Source organism: Astatotilapia calliptera, chromosome 4 (assembly GCF_900246225.1).
Source record: "Astatotilapia calliptera chromosome 4, fAstCal1.2, whole genome shotgun sequence".
Lineage (NCBI taxonomy): Eukaryota > Metazoa > Chordata > Actinopteri > Cichliformes > Cichlidae > Astatotilapia > Astatotilapia calliptera.
This window is the reverse complement of record NC_039305.1, coordinates 17276091-17296623: the sequence shown is the minus strand read 5'-3', so window position 1 is coordinate 17296623 and position 20533 is coordinate 17276091. Positions and strand designations below refer to the sequence as shown.

Genomic DNA, 20533 nt, shown 5'->3' with positions numbered 1-20533 from the left:
TTGTGCTAAGTTTGAAAATTTTAAATGGATAGACCCACAGCATGCTTTCAGTGAAAGGCCAAATCAATATTTTGTATATTAGCTACTCAAAATGGTTCTTACTGTGCATCATCTGTACAACATCTACTCATGTCTAATCTAACAGTAGTGACTCCCAGCAGATTCATCCAGTGAGGCTCAAGGACAATAATCCTGATGGAGAAATGACAGACATGTTGATTAAGAGTGTATTTGACTGATGCTTTTGAATTTTCTCTGTAATCTTGAAACTTTTGTGCTCATTAAACTGTATTTTCAAGCGTGAGATGGTCATTTTCAATGATGTGTTGTAACCGTCTTGATTCAAAAGTTGTATTAGACATGCACATATTAGATATATGTGCATTGTTCACAATGAAAACTAACTGCATGCCCTGGTGACTTACTGGCCTAAAATAAATATACGATTCACTTGATTCAAATCCATCTGTGTCTTCCAAGTTTCAAAATATAGCTGATATAATAGTAAAGTAATAATAAAATAAAAAAGTAATAGTAAATTTCTACACGTCCTGATAATGGCAAAAGACCAAAAATGCAGCCAGTGTGAGAGACCAATAACCTGCATTAAAACAAACAAAAACATCCAGTCTCAAACAAAAAGCAGATTATGTGCAAATATTTCAATCTACTCTAGTAAAGTCATGAGCTGTGACACATACATATTTTTGGACACAGAAATAATCTCAAGTTTTTATATAATGACTACAGATCATCTTTAAACAATAAAAACTTAAATTAAGAAAACAACAATCATTCAAGAAAACACCAAATTCAAAAACATGTGCACAATGTGTGAAATTCATATGTGATCATTTGGTACAGGAGAGACTACTGCAGTGTCACAGTTCGACACCCTGCCATAAGGCAGACACGCCCATATTCAAAGTTTCCATTACAAGCCTGCTCATAAATGGCCAATAATCAGCTGTTAACAGACACGTGACTGCCAAACTACCAGATACTGAAATGTTTTTTTGTCTTTAAAAACGGAAGGAAGTCAAATGGACACAGTTGTTTTTCAACTTCCTCTTCACAACTGTCAAAGCTCCTCCCTCTGGATTTATTTACAAGGAAAGCGAAACCTAAAAGAAGTTAAAACTGCTCTCACACAACAAATAGATCAGACTGAGAGAAGCATACCGACACAGGTAAATTCCCTCATTTTCTAAATTCCTTACTCGACTGGTGAGGAATTTACCCACATCTCTAATGCAGAATCTATTCCACAGGTGACAAAATATTCCATACACAACAAAGTGGATTTGACATGGAGTCTGTTACCGTGCACTACGTATGCCTTTTGACTAATTACAAGCATACATACTTCCATTCAATATGATCTGCAAGTCTGCAGGATTAGTATTAAGGCTTTGAATTTTAATTTGTGTAACTTCCTGACACAGTTATTGGGAGTGTCATGAAACCAGTGCCATGGCCAATAAAAAGTGAAATACAATTCATTAAGATTAGCAACTGGCTTTATCTAATACAACATGAAAACATTTTCGGAATCTCTCAAACAAAATCTGCTTTGTTTAATTACTCTAAGCAGACCGATCAGTGATCCCGCCCTCTTGTTTATCTGCAGCTGACAGGAGGCATCAGTGGACAAGTCAAACAAGTTTTGATTATAAATGAAGAGTTACTAGTGTGACGCTCCCCTATCATTACCTCCTCTCAGGTCCTGTTCAGGAAGTTAAGACTGTTTGGTAAAACAAGAGAATTTCTGAATTTAAGTTAAAAACAAAATCTCTTTATTTACGAAATAAAAAGACATTTTTAGAAATGATTTTGTAACTTTGTAGCATTTGTTGTTCTCTGGGTTAACACCCCCCCCCCCCTTCTAATTTAATAAAACTTTAATTTACTTTTCCTGGTGAATGGCTAATACCATTCACCAGGAAAAGTAAATAAAACCTGTTTCAGTGTTTGTACGACCAAATGATTAATACTTAATTACAGACTAGGAACAGAAAAATTAAAGTCCTTTTTTAAATGGTAGCATGGTGATAAAAATATGTAATCATAACTATTATATGTATCACAGGTCACACAAAAAGACAAAAAAAAAAAAAACCTTGTAAGGACAGAAAATGCATGGATTCACTAACTACTTAAAATCTCTCTACAGGCTGATGAAGATGTCAGGAAAGATCATCTGCTGCTGTGTGGCTCTTCTGATCTTTACATCAGTTTCAGCTGTAAAACGAATGCTCAATTCAATCAGTGAGCTACAGTCAGTCAGATTTGGCCAATCGGTACCTATGGAGAGCCAAGAATTGCTCCGCTGGTTTGCCAACAAAATTGAAATTGATACAAATGGTGTCATACGACTGAACTTTGACCCACACTGTGATTATGGCTCACATCATTACGGCAACTTTGAGGGGTTGCTAGATCAATTGCCAAGGGGGTACAGATACTACACTCTTGGCAATGTCAATCAACAGACATCACTCCAGCTTCCATCTCATAGGAGAAACAGGGCCCGAATCATAATTAGAGTCTGGGAGCAGTCACAGACAGTAGACCAAGTCTATATTACACAGCATTATCAGACATTTGACTACCAAAGGTCAGAGTACGATCCAGAACAAACGTACCTCATCTCTACTAACCTCCTAAGAGAGATCAGAAGGGCTCGTATGGACAACTCACCGATACATCGTGTAAACGCGTCCCAGTCATGGGACACTGGAAACAGAGAGGCTGCAACAAGAAGAAATGGACAACCTAATGGTTGGAACGATTGGCTGTTGTTCGCTTTGGTTGTTTTAGTCTTCATTTTGTTCATTTCCTTTTTGTCAACAGCAAATAAATACAACAGATAGATAACGATATATATCGGATGACGATATAAAATCGTCTATCGTTGCATTTTACGCTATCGTTTGTTTCGTGGTGTCGCAAAATAAACTGTTTACGGCAATATGTTTCCATTATTTTGATGGTCACTGGTCGTGTCCAAATTCATGGGCTGCATCCTCCTGAGGCCGCATTTGTAGACCAATTATGTCACAGCGACGTGCCGAAGGCTGTCCAAATTTGTAGACTCCTCCAAATGCAGCCGACAAATGCGTCCTCCTTTTCCCCGAATTTGAAGGATGGGTCGGGTGTGTCCTTCGTGGCCTACCATATCCCAGAATTCATAGCGCGGCCCAGCCAAACTCCAGTTTCCAACAATGGCGGCCGCTACTAAGTTTTAAAATTACTCATACTAATCTTTCTGGGTCACAAAATAAACTTAACATATTTTCAGGCGAGAAAGTAGCTGTGTAAACATCAAATATCTGCTCTGTTTATCAAGATATCGCATATTTGCAAAAGTGCCTCGACGTTTTCAAAGACATCTGCTATCTACCAGCTCGATAGCTACTCGGGAGATCGAGGGTCACTGAAGCCGCCGAGAACGGCACGACTCCCGGCACATCATTTTCAGATCACTGTGGACTGTCGCTACTCAGGTTAAACGTAATATATGTCACTTAGACAACCTAAAAATGTTATTGTTGGGCTTTTTTCAGTGTTTTGTTTGTTTGTGAGTAAATCGGTTTGGCTGAGATTAAAGTTATTAGATTAGATTAGATAAAATAAAACTTTATTAATCCCCCGGGTGGGTTCCTCCTTGGTTTTTACACAGCTGACTAAACGTCAAACAGAAAACTGATTAAACAGAAGTATGAGACAGTCGAGAATTTACGCCAGTGTCCTGTTATATTTTAGATAGCAAGGAGCAGACGGCTGAGTTTATTAAACTCCACCGAGACAGCGGTGACGCTAATCAGAAGGCTAGACCGTCCAATTTCCCCAGCCGTTTACTTTCGGCCTACCCGACCTTCTGAGGACCCGGCCCACGTAGACCGCCAAGGCTGGGTCCTCAGGAGGATGCAGCCCATGAATTTGGACACGACCACTGTAGTGACTATATTAATTTCTTAAAGTTCTTTCTTTCTCTTATATTTAACCACACTACAGACAGACAAGTGCTTGTTTTTATGCGTTGTCGTTAGCTACAACAATGGTAAAACCACCGCGTGTCTGCTTGTTTTGTTTTCCACATAAAGCTTTCACAATAGAGCTCAACATCCTGTTGAGACTTTTCAAAATAAACGGAATCACGTGAAAGATGCAGAGTATTTACGGATGAGAAGCAAAAAACGAGCCGCCAGGTGCTAAAAAATAAACCTTAGACTCAAACGTTAGAACAAGCTTTTCCCCGCAGCACGCTGTGTAATAAATACTCACAAAGAAAACGGCGGCCGTTACAACCCATGTCTAAAAATGTATAGTTTCATGCATCAGTTAAAACACTCGACTCCAGGTACGCAACGCCCAGCTGGAAACACTTCACGCAAGTTGAGCTGCCCGAGATTCACAGAATTTACAGAAAATGTTACATTTTTGTGATTTATATCGTTATCGGACGATAGATGTCTTAATATCGGGATATGAGATTTTGGTCATGTCACACAGCCCTAACAACAGAGTATAGTTTAATCAGTAACTGAAATTATGCTCAGGACCAGAGAACCTGGAGCATCTTTGTCTTGACCGGGACAACAGGGCAGTTATCTGAGTTTGATTACATGACTAATAGTAGTTTCTGCTGTACAATTTGCAACCATGTCATTATCTTTTTTTCATTTTTGTTTTAGCCTGGACTATATGAGTTTATTTTGTGTTAGATTTAAAAGACAGGCTGGTTATAGCATGCTTGTAATAAATCATTTTGACAGCAAGTCACAAAAATCAACATTTTGTGTGTGGACTTCAAAAATTGTGCATTTGTATTTGTCAAATATCTAATCATGTCTAATCAACAGTAGTGACTCCCAGCAGATTCATCCAGGGAGGAGAACGGACAATTACTCTGACAGATGAATGACAGAGACGTGTTGTGTTACTGTTTTGGTATTGTATTGCATTTTTAAAATGTTGTGCTCATTAAACTGTATTTTTAATTGGGGACAGTCATTTTATGTGATGTGTTACAACTGTGTTGACTCAAACTTTGTATTTGATATTTTAGTCTTGCTTAAAAAGTAAATTAACTGTGTGGTCTGGTTAGGTACTGGGCTATAACAAACAAGATTCACTTGATTCAATTTCATCTGGCTCTTCTATGTTTTACAACATAGCTGATATGAGGTTTGCAATGCACTACGTAGATTTCTACACTTTCTGATAATAGCAAAAGATTTAAAAAAAAAAAAAAAAAAAGGAAAAAAGTGTTTGAGGCCAATAATCTGCTTTAAAAACAAAACAACACAAAGAAACAAAAAAAGGAAGGTCGAGAGCTGTGGCAATTGCATATAAAAGTGTCACTTGGCTGTGTACCCAACTAAAATGCTAAAATACTGTTCTGTTTTTCTCCATGAGGACAAGGTTTCATGCAAACAGCTGTATTATGAAACTTCCCGTTAGCGCTAGCCTTTCCGGCTGCTTTAGTTTCATTTTCAGGGAAACAGAAACCTAAAGTGAGTTATGTCTGCTCCTACACAGAGAGCTCAGACACTGGCAGAAGCAGGCTAAGGCAGGTAAGCTCTCTTACTTTCTGCTGCTAATTTGAATCATTTGGAGACTGATTAACTCTAGGTTTTATTGTAAAGGCTTCTCTGCTTAGAATTTATTCTGAATGGAAAATTATTTACACGACAGTGCAGCTAACAGCATTGTACGAGGAATTTATATGGAGTAAGTTACAATAAATTCTGAGAGTCGATCGTCTCTTTGATTACACACTTCTAATGCACCCTTTCACACAGAAGAAGAAAACCACACAACATACATTCACAAACATAAATTCACCTCGTTCTATGGCTTTATTGACCCACTGAATGCATTTCAAAATTTGAAGCAGGCTTTTATGTGATGGATTGTTACTATTGGTCTCTATTACACAGAGTCTACAGAGGACTTTGCGATATTTTGTGTTGTGGATTGTTTTACTTCCTGAAAAGGCAGCAATCATAATAAACACTGCATGAGCAGCAGCATCATTAGAATTGTAGCACAGCTACAGTGGGGCAAAAAAGTATTTAGTCAGCCACCGATTGTGCAAGTTCCCCCACCTAAAATGATGACAGAGGTCAGTAATTTGCACCAGAGGTACACGTCAACTGTGAGAGACAATGTGAAAAAAAAAATCCATGAATTCACATGGTAGGATTTGTAAAGAATTTATTCGTAAATCAGGGTGGCAAATAAGTATTTGGTCAATAACAAAAATACAACTCAATACTTTGTTATTGCCAACAAAGGTTATGTTACAGAGGTCAAATGTTTACTATAGGTCTTTACCAGGTTTGCACACACAGTAGCTGGTATTTTGGCCCATTCCTCCATGCAGATCTCCTCGAGAGCAGTGATGTTTTGGGGCTGTCGCCGAGCAACACGGACTTTCAACTCCCGCCACAGATTTTCTATGGGGTTGAGGTCTGGAGACTGGCTAGGCCACTCCAGGACTTTCAAATGCTTCTTACGGAGCCACTCCTTTGTTGCCCAGGCGGTGTGTTTTGGATCATTGTCATGTTGGAAGACCCAGCCGCGTTTCATCTTCAAAGTTCTCACTGATGGAAGGAGGTTATGGCTCAAAATCTCACGATACATGGCCCCATTCATTCTGTCCTTAACACGGATCAGTCGTCCTGTCCCCTTGGCAGAAAAACAGCCCCATAGCATGATGTTTCCACCCCCATGCTTCACAGTAGGTATGGTGTTCTTGGGATGCAACTCAGTATTCTTCTTCCTCCAAACACAACGAGTTGAGTTTATACCAAAAAGTTCTACTTTGGTTTCATCTGACCACATGACATTCTCCCAATCCTCTGCTGTATCATCCATGTGCTCTCTGGCAAACTTCAGACGGGCCTGGACATGCACTGGCTTCAGCAGCGGAACACGTCTGGCACTGCGGGATTTGATTCCCTGCCGTTGTAGTGTGTTACTGATGGTGACCTTTGTTACTTTGGTCCCAGCTCTCTGCAGGTCATTCACCAGGTCCCCCCGTGTGGTTCTGGGATCTTTGCTCACCGTTCTCATGATCATTTTGACCCCACGGGATGAGATCTTGCGTGGAGCCCCAGATCGTGGGAGATTATCAGTGGTCTTGTATGTCTTCCATTTTCTGATGATTGCTCCCACAGTTGATTTCTTCACACCAAGCTGCTTGCCTATTGTAGATTCACTCTTCCCAGTCTGGTGCAGGTCTACAATGCTTTTCCTGGTGTCCTTCGAGAGCTCTTTGGTCTTGGCCATGGCGGAGTTTGGAGTCTGACTGTTTGAGGCTGTGGACAGGTGTCTTTTATACAGATGATGAGTTCAAACAGGTGCCATTCATACAGGTAACGAGTGGGGGACAGAAAAGCTTCTTACAGAAGACGTTACAGGTCTGTGAGAGCCAGGGATTTTCCATGTTTGAGGTGACCAAATACTTATTTTCCACCCTGATTTACGGATAAATTCTTTACAAATCCTACCATGTGAATTCATGGATTTTTTTTTCCCCATTCTGTCTCTCACAGTTGACATGTACCTCTGGTGCAAATTACTGACCTCTGTCATCATTTTAAGTGGGGGAACTTGCACAATCGGTGGCTGACTAAATACTTTTTTGCCCCACTGTATATCGGTAAGTATATTCTGTGTTAAAAAAACCCCAAAAACTGTCAATACAGACATTAATTTGATAATGCTTTTGGAAATATTCAGGTTTACTCATGCAATTGTATTTTAGCAGCTCATGAGCCCACAAACAAATGCCAGGACAAAACGTTCTGGCTTAATTAGAAGCAGACAAACTTGTACTTAAGGACCAGGAAAGCTCAAAACGTACGTACACACACACACACACACACACACTAGCAAAGCTTACTGCAGGGTTCATATGGAAACATGTCTAATGTTTAAAGACCACTGGGAAAATATGAACAAATGTAAGGTAAAGATGCAGAGATGAATAATGAAACCAGTAACTTCTTAAACCTCTACAGGATGTTGAAGATATCAGGACAAATCAGCTGCTGTGTGGCTCTCCTCCTGACCCTCTCCTCTGTGTCAGCTGTAAGACGAGCGCTCAATTCAATCAGTGACCTGAAGACGGTAGGCTTTGGCCAGTCTGTGCCCGAGTACAGCCTCCGCTTGCTCCACTGGTTTGCCAATGAAATTGACATTAACAACAATGATGATATCCTGCTGACCTTTGACCCAAACAGTGGTGCTTATGGCTCACATTATTATCGCAACAATGAAGAGCTGTTAGACCCACTGCCGAGGGGATACCGATACTACACTGTTGGTAATAGCTACCAAGATGCATCACTGGGACTTCCAGATTATGTCGCCGAGTCAGACATTGAGGACAGTAACAGGGTTCGCATTATAATTAGAGTCAGGCAGCAGAATGCAGCACGGATAATAGATCAAGTCTATATCACACAGCATTATGAGACATATGAAGATCAAGGGACAGATTATGATCCACAACATACATATCCAGTCACCGTCTGCCTCCTAAGAGCGATCAGAAAGTTTTCCTTGGACCGCAATAACATCAACTCAATGAGGTCTCTCAGAGACCACTTTGGAAGCAGTGCTGATGATTCCCAGCTATGGGAAATTATGGATATCTGGGATGAGCTTGCTTGTCTTGGACTGTTTTTGTTTATTGTGATCCCAGAAAAGTATTCCTCTCACAAACACAACAGCAGACGTCAGCCAGCACCAAGAAGGAACACACAACCTGATTTGGAGAGCAGGCAAAATGTCACTTCTGGGATGTCTGCAAAAGATCAAGTGGATCATAGAAATGGGATAAAACTGAAGGTGACAACAGGCAAAAGTGGAAACGCCAGAATTATTTGGAGCAATGTTCATAGTGACCTTCTTAAACGAAATGTGATGGTGGCACTTTACCAGAATAATCAGGAAGAGAAAGCCCTGACTTCTAAATGTATTGAGAACATATCGTCAGGCAGTTATGACACATCAGTACCCCTGAATGAAGGCCTTCAGGTACGATTGCATGAGGTTAGGACTCGATTTTTCTTCTGGATTTCAGTAGGAAAGGAGATAGACAGAGGCAGTGAGTTTAAAAATCCCAAAGCTGTGAATATAACAGGATACAATGCTAACCTGCAACTCTTTGCAAATGACGGCAAGGCTTGTGCTCGCTTAACAGTGACAAAGTCTTTCCATAACTGGAAGTCTGAATTTAAAAACGCATGGGTAGGTTTCTATAGCTCTGAAAATAACGCCACAAAAAACTATGAATGGTGGCAGTGGCAATGGGCAACAAAATTCAAAGAAAACAATTCTCAGGACAATTATAATGTATACGAGTACGAGTCAGACATGACAATTGCCCCGGGAGTGCAAGCACGCTTCATACTGCAGGATGAAATTGAGAAAGCAAGAACCTCACCCTGGGCTGAATGAAGAAATTTACTCCTTTAAATACTGATTGAATAATGTTTTTTTAAAAAGCCAAAGAAAGAAAGTAGAGACAAGTGTTAGCAGCAGATTTTAATTTCAGGTCATTACCAGCCTCTTAAGAGTGATCAGAAAGGTTTCTAGAGACCACTTTTGAAGAAACAATCATGATTACCAGCTATGGGACATTACAAACATATGGTTGTTGTTTATTGTTGTCAAGAGGCCTGGCCCTATACTATGAAGCAAACCCAGAGTATCTTTCAATTACCTGGATTCAATGGTGATCAGGATACATAGTCATACGAAGCTGTTTATCAACTTGCCAAGTTAACTCCCAGCTTCTTTCACATGAAAAGGGTGGTCTTAGCATCTGATTGATCTCAAAGGAGCATTTCATGGATCATATACACAAAATGATCCCTACGCAACCTAAACCAGACATTATCAAATGGTGATTAAAAATCTGTAAACATAGTAACATTGAAAAAAAAAAATTAATAAAATTGTATAAATGTTTTTATACTTCACTTTAAATGCTGCTAAATCTTATAATACAGCCACTGGGACACAAAAAGAAAAACACCAAGAATACCTATTCAACAAATCAAAGTCACTTTGATCTGCAGACAAACTGAAGTCATTTCAACATCTCCTTTATTAGCCTGTGGGACAGTAAGTTTTAATGTTCAAATGCATCTAGTGTAAACAGCTGTAATGTGCATCCATCACCTTAGAAATAATCAACAGCACAGAGCATGCACTCAGCCATAAAATAATTAATGTGAATTAAAATGTTTACTTTACCACTCAGTGCACTAAGTCACAAGATTAATGAGTTTCTCTCATCCTTTTTGCAACAGTGTTGCATTTTACAGTTTGTTCTTTGCATAATTTTGATCAACATTTATCATCATCTGATAAGGTCTGTGATAGCAACACTCGTAGGGATCATTGTGTGTGGAGGACGAGTCATATGACCCGTGAAACACCCCTTTTAGATTGGTGTTGGCAGCATCTGACCAACCGTTTTATGTGAACATGCAGTGGAAACCCTGGAGTTAATGAGTTGATAACTAGCTTCGTGTAACTGTTTATTCAATTGCTGATGTTAGAGTAAGTAAATCCAAATAACAGAAAGATACCCTGGGTGTGTAGAACTTGCTTCATAGTACAGGCCTCTGAAAAGCTACAACTCTAACCTAAATAACCTATTGCAGGCTGCAACACAAGGAAACAACACAACCATGAGATAGCACCTTTGGAATCAGGGCTTCTCCAACATATGTGTGCAAGGACTAATTTAACTAAAATCAACATCAGCACATAGTTTAAATCGAGCTTCTCTGTTAGAATTGACTGTTACCGACTACAGAATCCTGTTACATCATTATTCTTACTTGCTGTCTTGATACACTCCTAGCAAGTTTTTACTTTTTTCAGCACCTTAGCTCCTGAACGTTTTTTCCTGGTATTTCTTCTGCATCAGTGAAGACTGTATTTTTCAAAAAGGACAAATTCAGATAGTGAGGCCATTAGTAATTATTGGCCTATTTCAAATCTTCCATTTATTGGCAAGATTACGTATTACGATTAAGTAACTGCTTGAAAACAAATTTCTACTATGAAATTTTCCAATCAGGATTTCATCAATGTCACATCACATAAACTGCTCTCATTAAAAAGGTGTTCAATGATATTTACTATCATTGTTTACCTGTTTTACACTATATTTACATATGTTTTTAAATCGGTGTTATATATTTTTTTAACATTTTTAAATTTTAATCATACTTTTCTGTTCATTCATCAATTCATTTTTAATACATATATTTTCTTCAAAAATAAAGTTATTTTAATCCAATTTCGTAAAATACTTTGAATGACTGTTGAGTAAACGCTGATATTTAAACACATTAGCACACTGCCTTGCCTTCAAACCAGTAAATAACACAAAGAGGCACAACATGCTCTAGATATCAACTGAACCAAGCTATAGTCGCCTTACTGTTCACCAAGAAAAGGCCCCGACCACCAGCAGGATGTTTAATTAAACATGGAAACAAAAATCCAGCAGGAGTTGTTACATTGTACGCTTTGCAGCCATCTGTTTAATTTTACTTTGTGCTGTATGGATTTGCTTTCTAAATCTTGCATAGAATGCTTGTAATGAAATGTTTGGGATTTCTAAATATCTTTTTAGCATTTGAACTACATAAAATTGTGCTTACTGTGTATGATGTAGTTGCTCGCCACAGATTTGTAAGAAAAATGGACAATTGCTCTGATCGATGAATCTTGAATAAGACATGCATTTTATAGATGTTTTTTGTATTTCTTCTGTCATCTTGAAAAGTGTGTGTTCATTAAACCATTTTTTCAAGTGTGCAATGGTTATTTTGTGATGTGTCATAACCAACTTTAGAAACACAAACAAGCAGATGCGTAGAATGTAAGGCTCATCAGTGCCTACGCTATATGACCAGGCTCTGGCTGCTGGGCTGGGGTCAGCATAGAGTCAACTTTATGATCACGATGTGTTCTTGGCTAGCTGTGTGTTATCATGTCATCTGTTCAGATGCTTGCAAAGAGCTGATGATGTGTTAATAGCATAATGCGATTGTTTCTGACATGGGTGCAGTTTACCCTGTGGTGTATGAAATGCATGTCTGTTCCATTTTGCTTCTCAAGCACACGAAATGAATTCACATCCATTTCTTTTATCCGCTCTATCCATTCAGTATGCAGATAACTGAAGAACCTTTGCAACGCAAGTAAAGACAACATTGTAAATGTAATATAATTACTGAGCTAAGTGTATTAACCCATACCTGCCTTGAAGCAGAAGTGTCATTATGTTTGTATTAGATATATTATATTCTCTCAAACATAAACTAAACAAATTAAAAAAAAAATAAATAAATAAAAAAAAAAGACAAAACAGTGTCCTGGTGACCTACTGACCTAAAAACAATGTATGATTCACTTGCTTTAAATCCTTCTGGGAATGTTCGTTGCATGTCTTCCATGTTTCACAACATGGTTACCTGCTATTTGTTATTCACTAAGTGACTCTTTCTGTTGCCTAATGATGGCAAACGACCAAAAAAGAAAAAAAAATAAAAAATAAAAAAATAAAGAAGTCAAGTGTTTGAGGCTAGTATTCCACATACACATACATATATTAAAAAAAGTGAATAAAAATTAAGACACTGACGTGCAAGTATTTCAATCCACTCTAGGCGGTCAAGAGTTGTGACACATGCATAGAAAAGTACTTACAAAGACCTGATAGACTTGATAAGGCTTCAGGCAATACTGACTAATATTTAACCAAATTTGTCTCAGTCGCTCTCCCAACAGTCACACACTTCATCCTAAACCTGCTCTTAAAAATGACAAATAATCAGTGTTTGTATCTAGAAGCGTGGCTGTAAACCCAGCTAAAATGCTGAAACAGTATTCTGTTGCTCGCTATTACAGGAGGTGGTTTCATGCAGACAACTTCCTGTTAGTACCAGCCTTGCTGGCTGCTTTGGTTTCATTTACACGGAAACAGCAACCTAAAGGGAGTTACCTCTGCTCCTACACAAACAAAGAGCTCAGACACATGACAGCAACAGACTAACGCAGGTAAGTCCTCTTACTTTTTGGTGGGATTTTGAATGAATTTGTGACTGATTAACTCTAGATTTTATTTGTGAAGGCTTCTCTGCTTCTCACGTTATTTTAGTATTGTATGTAGCAAGGTACAAAAATTGAACATTGACAGTCTTTTGTAGCATTATGTACTTCTAATATATCCTTTATCATAAAAGACAACCACACAATTAATATTTACCTCACTTTCTACAGCTTTATTGACCCACAGAATCATTTTCTCTATTTGAAGCAGGACGTTATGCAATTCACTGGTTCTAATGGTCTTTATTACACTGATAGTCTACAGAGCACTTTGTAGCAGCTTGTGTTGTGGATCATTTATTCATTTGACAAAGGCAGTTATCATAAACATTGCATGAGGAACACTGTCATTAGAATTGTAGCAAACAGCCAAGTATGTTCAGTATTAAAAATAATACAGACATTGGTGTTAATGTTTTCAAATTCATGTTTGTAAAAAAAATAATAATAATTTCAGGTTTACTCATGCAGTTAAATTCAATAATTCCAGTAGTTCATGAGCCCACATATAAAGCTTGGTTCAAAACTTTCTGGCTTAATTTTAAAGAAAAAGCAAAAACAAAAACAGAATTTGTACTCAATGACGAGCCAGGAAAGCGCACTCCTGTTGTTTAACCAAATGATCTGGCTCATGAAAAACACACTGAGACACGATCCTCATGTTAACTTAAGGCAACACTGCATTATGGGATTAGCCAAAGGAAAGATAACTGGCAAAACCTGTTTCACTGTTTATATGAACATGTCTAATGTTTAAAGACCACCAGGAAAAAGATCATCAAAATATGAACAAGTGTAAGGTGAGGATGTAGAGTCTAGATGAATAATGAAACCACCAACTCTTAAATCTCTCTACAGGATGTTGAAGACAGGAAGAATCACGAGCTGCTGTGTGGCTCTCCTCCTGACCCTAACCTCTGTGTTGGCTGGAAAACGGGCACTGAATTCAATCAGTGATCTAAAGTCAATCGACTTTGGACAAACGGTGCCCAAACACAGCCTCCTGTTGCTCCACTGGTTTGCTAATGAAATTGACATAGACAACAACAACATCATCCTGCTGACCTTTGAGCCAAATAGTGGAGACTTCGGCTCACATCATTACGGAAACTACGAGAGGGTGTTAGACCCACTGCCGAGGGGATACCGATACTACACTGTTGGCAACATCAATCAACAAACATCGCTGCCAATGCCATATTATGTCATCCACCCACGGGCGGAGTACCCAGCGAGAAACAGGGACAGGATCATATTCAGGGTCAGAGAGCAGAACGTGGGACGCCAAACTTCACAAAGGATCGATCAAGTGTATATCACACAGCATTATGAGCAATCTGAAAATCAGGGCACGAGGTATAATCCAGAGCATACATATCAGGTGACTACCAATCTGCTGACGGAGATCAGAGAGTTTTCTGTGGAAGAAAATGACATGAGCTCACTGACGTATCTCAGAGACCGCTTTGGAAGCAGTGCTGATGATTCCCAACTATGGCAGATAAGAAACACATGGGGTGAGCTTGCTTGTCTTGGGCTGTTTTTGTTTATTGTGATCCAGGAGAAATATTCCACTCACAAACGCAACAACAGACCTCAGCCAGCACCAAGAAGGAACACACAAACCGATTTTGTGATCAATATCCCAGAGAGCAGGCATAATAATCCTGTTGGAATGTTTGCACAAATTCAAGTGGATCATAGAGATGAGATAAGACTGAAGGTGACAACTGGAAAAAAGGGAAATGCCAGAATTATTTGGAGCGATGTTCCTAGACATCTTCTTAAAGAAGGTGTGATGGTGGCAATTTACAAGAATGATCAGGAAGAGGACGCTCTCACTTATAAATCTATTGGGAACAGAGAGTCGGGCATTTATGATACATCAGTACCCCTGAATGAAGGCCTTCAAGCACGACTGCATGAGGTCAGGACTGTATGTTGCTTCTGGAAATCATTAGGAGATGAGATAGACAGAGGCAGTGAGTTTAAAAACCCCAAAGCTGCGAAAATACCAGGTTATGATGCTAACCTGCAACTCTTTGCAAAAGACGGCAAGGCTTGTGCTCGCTTAATAGTGAATGAGTCTTTCCATAACTGGAAGTCTGAATTTAAAAAGGCGTGGGTAGGCTTCTATAGCTCTGAAAATAAAGCCACAAAAAACCATGAATGGTGGCAGTGGCAGTGGGCAACAAAATTCAAAGAAAACACTGATTTTCAGGACATGTTTTATGATGTGTACGAGTACGAGTCAGGTATGACAATCGCCCCAGGAGTGCAAGCACGCTTCATTATGCAGGATGAAATTGAGAAAGCAAGAACCTCACCCTGGGGGGAATAAAGATATTGAAAAATTTTTTTAGATATATTAAATTAACCTGTACATACGCCCTTTCAAATAATAGCTGAATGATTTTTATTAAATTAAAAAAGGCAAAATAAGATACCAGACTAGTGATGTCCATACTGTATATTTAAAGGTAGATTTTTAGTAAAAACAATCATATAGTAGTAGATGTAAAGGTATTTCAGGTCCTTCATCTCTATGCTGTCTTCTGCTGAAAACAGACATGAGCCTGTAAGAGCTCATTGCAGAGATACTGGTACTAATGTGCTGTACTTCATGTGGTCAGACGTTTTTGTAAAGCAGTGATGAACTGGGTTTGAGTCAATCAGAAACAATGTATTCATCAGCCCATAATCACAGAGCAGTGTTAAATGTCCATTTATGGAAAAAGGAAGAAATCCATGGGATCAGAGTTAAGATTTCTATGGGGAATTTTTTATATGTATGTAACGAGATTAATGTGACTGATTTTTTGTTTTTTTACCTAATGGAAAACGGACATAATGGCCATGCTTTTTGTAAAGACTGATTTCAACTGTGTATGGCATGCTTATGTTGATGACCCCTTTACAGCAATGTGGCACTAAGATTTGACTCTTAAGGGTTCAAGCTAAAATCCTGCAGACCTCGCCTATACGGAGAATAGACTGGCCTGGATATCACCTGCTGGGATTAAAGGTCCTAGTGTGTAAATGCATTTTAAAAAACTGTACAAAGTCTTCTGTAACAGCCTTATCGTTCATGATAAAGTGCTGCCCTGCAAAGGCTTTTCAATGCTCCAGCATATCTAGTCAAACAAGCCGCACCTCTGTCTCAGCTGTTTGCACAAGATTGCAAAATATGAATTGCCTGAATGAATAAATGTCATGTGTGTTAAGCTGTAAGTGGGTCTAAAGTTTAATGAAGAACATCCTGTGAAAAAGACTCAAAAATTGTGTTTGTTAAACCTAAGTTTTTTTCTAAAAGTTAGATGTGCATAATTACAGAGACAGGTGTTTCTCTTTTTTCTAATCACAAGACGTTTTTGGGGGTCAGGGATAAATCCTTTCCATCCCTTGTGACATGCACAAGTCGTCGTTTCTAGCCAAGTCCCAGGCAGAACTATCAAAAGGCCTTTATGCTTGAGTGAAAGAGATAAATACTGTTTTAATGCGGTGAAAAGAGGATAGCACTCAGAGGGCCAAGACAAGACCCAAAAGATCATAAGATAATGACTCATCATTAAAAGTGTTGCAGGCTCAGCTTTGCAAAAATAGTAGTACAAAGAACTCTCTAGTGAAGAGACCAGAGCCAAGTTTTAATGACAAACAGACACTTATTTGTTCCGTCTCTAAAAGTCTGAAAGCTGACACATTTGATCAGCTACTTCCACCATTTTGTAAGAAGAAAGCAGAAGAGCATCAATTTCTGCTATGACTTGAGGTGATTCGGATTAGGAAGAATCAGTAATCGATTAATGACACCTAATCCATGCAAATTCGTTAATTTAGTTTTGCTAACAACATTAACAGGTTTCATTTTTGTAAATGAAAGTATGCAAATTCAAAACGCATAGGTGTTTATATAAAATATATACAACACACACACACACACACACACACACACACACACACACACACACACACAAAACAACAAAAAACCCACCCAATATCCAAAAATAAAGCTGCTGTGGATTCACTTTCATACTTCCTCTTTGTACATCCTTTCAATCACATTACATAAAACTAAACACATAATAAAGCAAAAACTGCCTAATGTGTCATTACTGTCCTAAATTCACGCCCCAGTGCATGAAGCTCACACTCAATTACTATGTTAATCTTTAAGCAACCTTAAAATCAGCAAATAGAGCTCACTGCATCAACAGGTTTTTTGTTCCCTTCCTGTGTTCCTTTGTTAACCGAAACATAATGGAATTTTTTTTTTTCGTTTCAAGCAAGTAGCAGAAGAAATTATGTTAAATACTTCACAATCCAAGAGACCTCATTAATAATAAGGGAGCAGGTGCACGGCATGGGATGCATTTCAGCATGATGCTGCAAGTTCCGTGTTTGGCTCCACACCTACATAAACACACACCTCTTCAGGAAAGATAGCACATGGAAAGATTGCATTAGAGAGGTGTAATCAACAAAACACCTTTGATATTCACCATTTACAACACGTAAATCATTAGCTGTAAGGCAGGCAGTAAGTATTATGGAACGTGTCGTAGCTATGGCTCCCAGTGGCTCAACAGCTCATTAAACAACAGTTAAAACGCCTTTTTTAAACGGAGTATTTCATGAAAATAGAAATTGTCTTCAGGCCAGTTAAGAACTGGTGTCATCCCTTAAGCAAAACATAAGACAGCGACATAACAGGACAATCAGTTTTGTTTAACTTAAGCGTGGTAATCAGTTTTTATATAAATTAGCTCTTATTACTTGAGATTGGTTGTTTTCTGGATAATTTTCTTACAACCAATGTTTTATGTATTTTATATTTTATTTAGGTCGACACAATATTAGTGCCTTAAAACATGCATCCAAAACAGTTTTTTTCAAGCTGCTTGCTGAAGTGCAAGCTGTTAAGCTCAATGCTACACAATGAATGTGTGACGTGCAGCCAGGACATGGAGATATCTATATTTCTACAATGTTTCTATTTTAGATTTTTTGGGGGAAGATCTAAATGTCAATCATAACAAACGAATGCATCCAGCCAAATAAAACAATAACTTGCCCTGTTTTTTTAATGCTGAATTGCATTCACTTGCCATCATGCCAAGGTATGACATACTTAATTCTGGCCTAAAAATGGCTTTGTGAACCACAGGTTATTAACTTATTTTTAAACACCTGTACTACGAAGTTTTTGACTACTTAAGTTTAATTTAAAATGACCTGTGGTAGTGTGAATGAGCTGGACTGAGGTTGCCTTTAAAAAGCAGAGGATGGCCTGAGAAAAGCCAAAAAATGTAGCAGGAAATGCAAGTAAATCAATGGCAGGAGGCAAGACACAGCAGACATAACCTAAAACAGTAGATTATATAAGAGTAGATAACAGAATATCTTCAAACTTTTCTTGTGCTTTTTCTCCTTTCAAACTTTCTAGTATTTATGCATAATCTGATGTGAAAATTCTTCTCATTAAGTTAATGCATTTTAAAAGACACTTATACAAACTCGCTGCTGTCAGAGTGAGGCATCCAAAGAAGACCGGAGGCACAAAAAAAAATAAAAAATAAAAGTGAATGGTGTAAAATTTAAAATACACCAAATGTAATATGCACTGATTAACATTGTTACTTAACCACTTATAATTTTTAAATAATGCTATTTATCATTTTTTAAAGCAAAAAGACAGGAAATACCAGTGGTGATATTATTTTGTTGTTTGTATGCATCACAGTGGCTAAACTAATGTATGACAATCACAAAGCAGCAGGTTTAAAGGGATTTCAAGCCTTGGTCTTCCATTGTTGTTTTCTCTGAGAAACAGACCAATAAATCAACATCCTATATAAGGTCTACGCAGCTGTGTGCTGTATGTCAACAGCAAGAAATTGCAGTAAAGTAAGGAGAAACTGGCTTTGAGCCATATAGAAAATGATTTTGCATGCAATAGTTAGTTAATCATAGAGCTCCAACAGGTTTTAAATTGTTAAATATCAATTTATGTCGCAAAACCTCTAACAGATCGGTGTAAAGATACTTCTGTGGTTTGTTTATGGCTGCAGGCATCATCATCAGCAGATAAATGTGATATTTAAACTTAGAATCAGTATCCCCCTCAAAAACACATTACTGAGGGGTGCATTGTTTTGCATCCACAGTTTGAATTCTATTGCATTTATGTGTATTTCTTTTTTCTTACACAGTCCTTCCACATGAAACACATACTCACTGTATTTTCTTTTGCGCTATATAAGCAGCAGATACAAATTTATAGGACAGACTCTGTATTGCCTTGCCTTGAACTGTGATCATCCCTTTGTCCATGTAAAGATGCCTGCATTGACAATAAAAAAAGAAACCTTCTGAACTGCCCCTTTACATTGAGCTGTTTGTGAATCAGGGAGCAAAGCATACATGCTGAACACACTTCCACTACATACAGAGTTTCTTTAGATTACTATTTCAAATTTTAAGTCCTGCAAATGTGTTAGCAAACCCACTTCCTGTCAAGTTTTCCATAGCAGCTGGTTCTCTGAAAAGGTGCCTACTGTTGTTGTGGCAATCCTCGCTATCATTCATTAATATGCACGGTGAGAGCAGCTGACTAATTTCCCAGATATTTTTCATAACGCCCTTTGCAAATAAAACTTGCAGGAGAAACTGCATGCAAACAGACATCCCAACCCACAAACTGAATCTAAATCTGGAAATAATATGAAAAAAAAATTGCAGTAAGTTTATGCAAAACAAAGCCTATTTGACTGACTCTGCAACATGTATCGCAGCATCCATGACAAAACAAATCAAGGTCAAGGCCAGGAACAGGAAACTGAGCTGTGTACACAATGAGTGTGCATGTGTGTGTCTCTCTGTGGGTAAACATGAGATCACATCCTGCTTGAGACTGAATACAGCTGCTCATCGTTACAGGCGACAAATCAGCCGACACAAAGCATGTCATTACTACCTCCTGTGCTCTCGAACAGCCACCACAAAACTTCTTATCACCTATCAGCATGTCCATCAGTCACTCTCCCCTGGGCGTGAGGCATTCTTAACCCTCATCATCCACACAAGGATGAATGTATGCACTCATGGCATGTACATACATGAGCTGACACCCGAAGGTGAGTACGTCCCACTTCATATAAATCAGAAGAGGCTTTAAGTAATAATCTAATGGGTCTCAGAAAAAACACTGACACCCAACTGGATGCAGACCTGACATAGGCGGCAACAGAAGTAAACAAACTGAAAACATTCCCCTTTTCCCTTTCCAAAATAAGTCAAAATATTTACCAACAAAAACAAATGCTTGGCCTGCATCAAAGCTGTGTGGAGTTGTTGAGAAAATGGTAATTAAAATCTGGTT

At 38.5% G+C, this 20533-nt stretch overlaps 3 protein-coding genes across 5 annotated transcripts in view; 2 read left to right on the top strand and 1 right to left on the bottom strand.

Moving 5' to 3' along the window:
• The window catches only part of LOC113020883 (septin-9-like), a 58959-nt gene that overhangs the window by 26126 nt on the left and 12300 nt on the right, over positions 1-20533 (bottom strand). The gene's annotated exons all lie outside the window — the stretch shown is intronic.
• On the top strand, positions 5286-11238 carry LOC113020885 (uncharacterized). Its single transcript, XM_026165167.1, has 2 exons — positions 5286-5579; positions 8034-11238. The coding sequence occupies exon 2, from the start codon at positions 8035-8037 to the stop codon at positions 9475-9477; it is 1443 nt and encodes a 480-aa protein (XP_026020952.1). The 5' UTR covers positions 5286-5579; position 8034; the 3' UTR covers positions 9478-11238.
• Positions 12525-16386, top strand: LOC113020884 (uncharacterized). Its single transcript, XM_026165166.1, has 2 exons — positions 12525-13104; positions 14014-16386. Exon 2 carries the CDS (start codon positions 14015-14017, stop codon positions 15494-15496), a length of 1482 nt encoding a protein of 493 aa, XP_026020951.1. The 5' UTR covers positions 12525-13104; position 14014; the 3' UTR covers positions 15497-16386.

What these genes read in the sequence shown, in the direction of transcription:
- LOC113020885 (XM_026165167.1), top strand. Translation starts at nt 8,035, where the DNA reads ATGTTGAAGATATCAGGACAAATCAGCTGCTGTGTGGCTCTCCTCCTG.
- LOC113020884 (XM_026165166.1), top strand. Translation starts at nt 14,015, where the DNA reads ATGTTGAAGACAGGAAGAATCACGAGCTGCTGTGTGGCTCTCCTCCTG.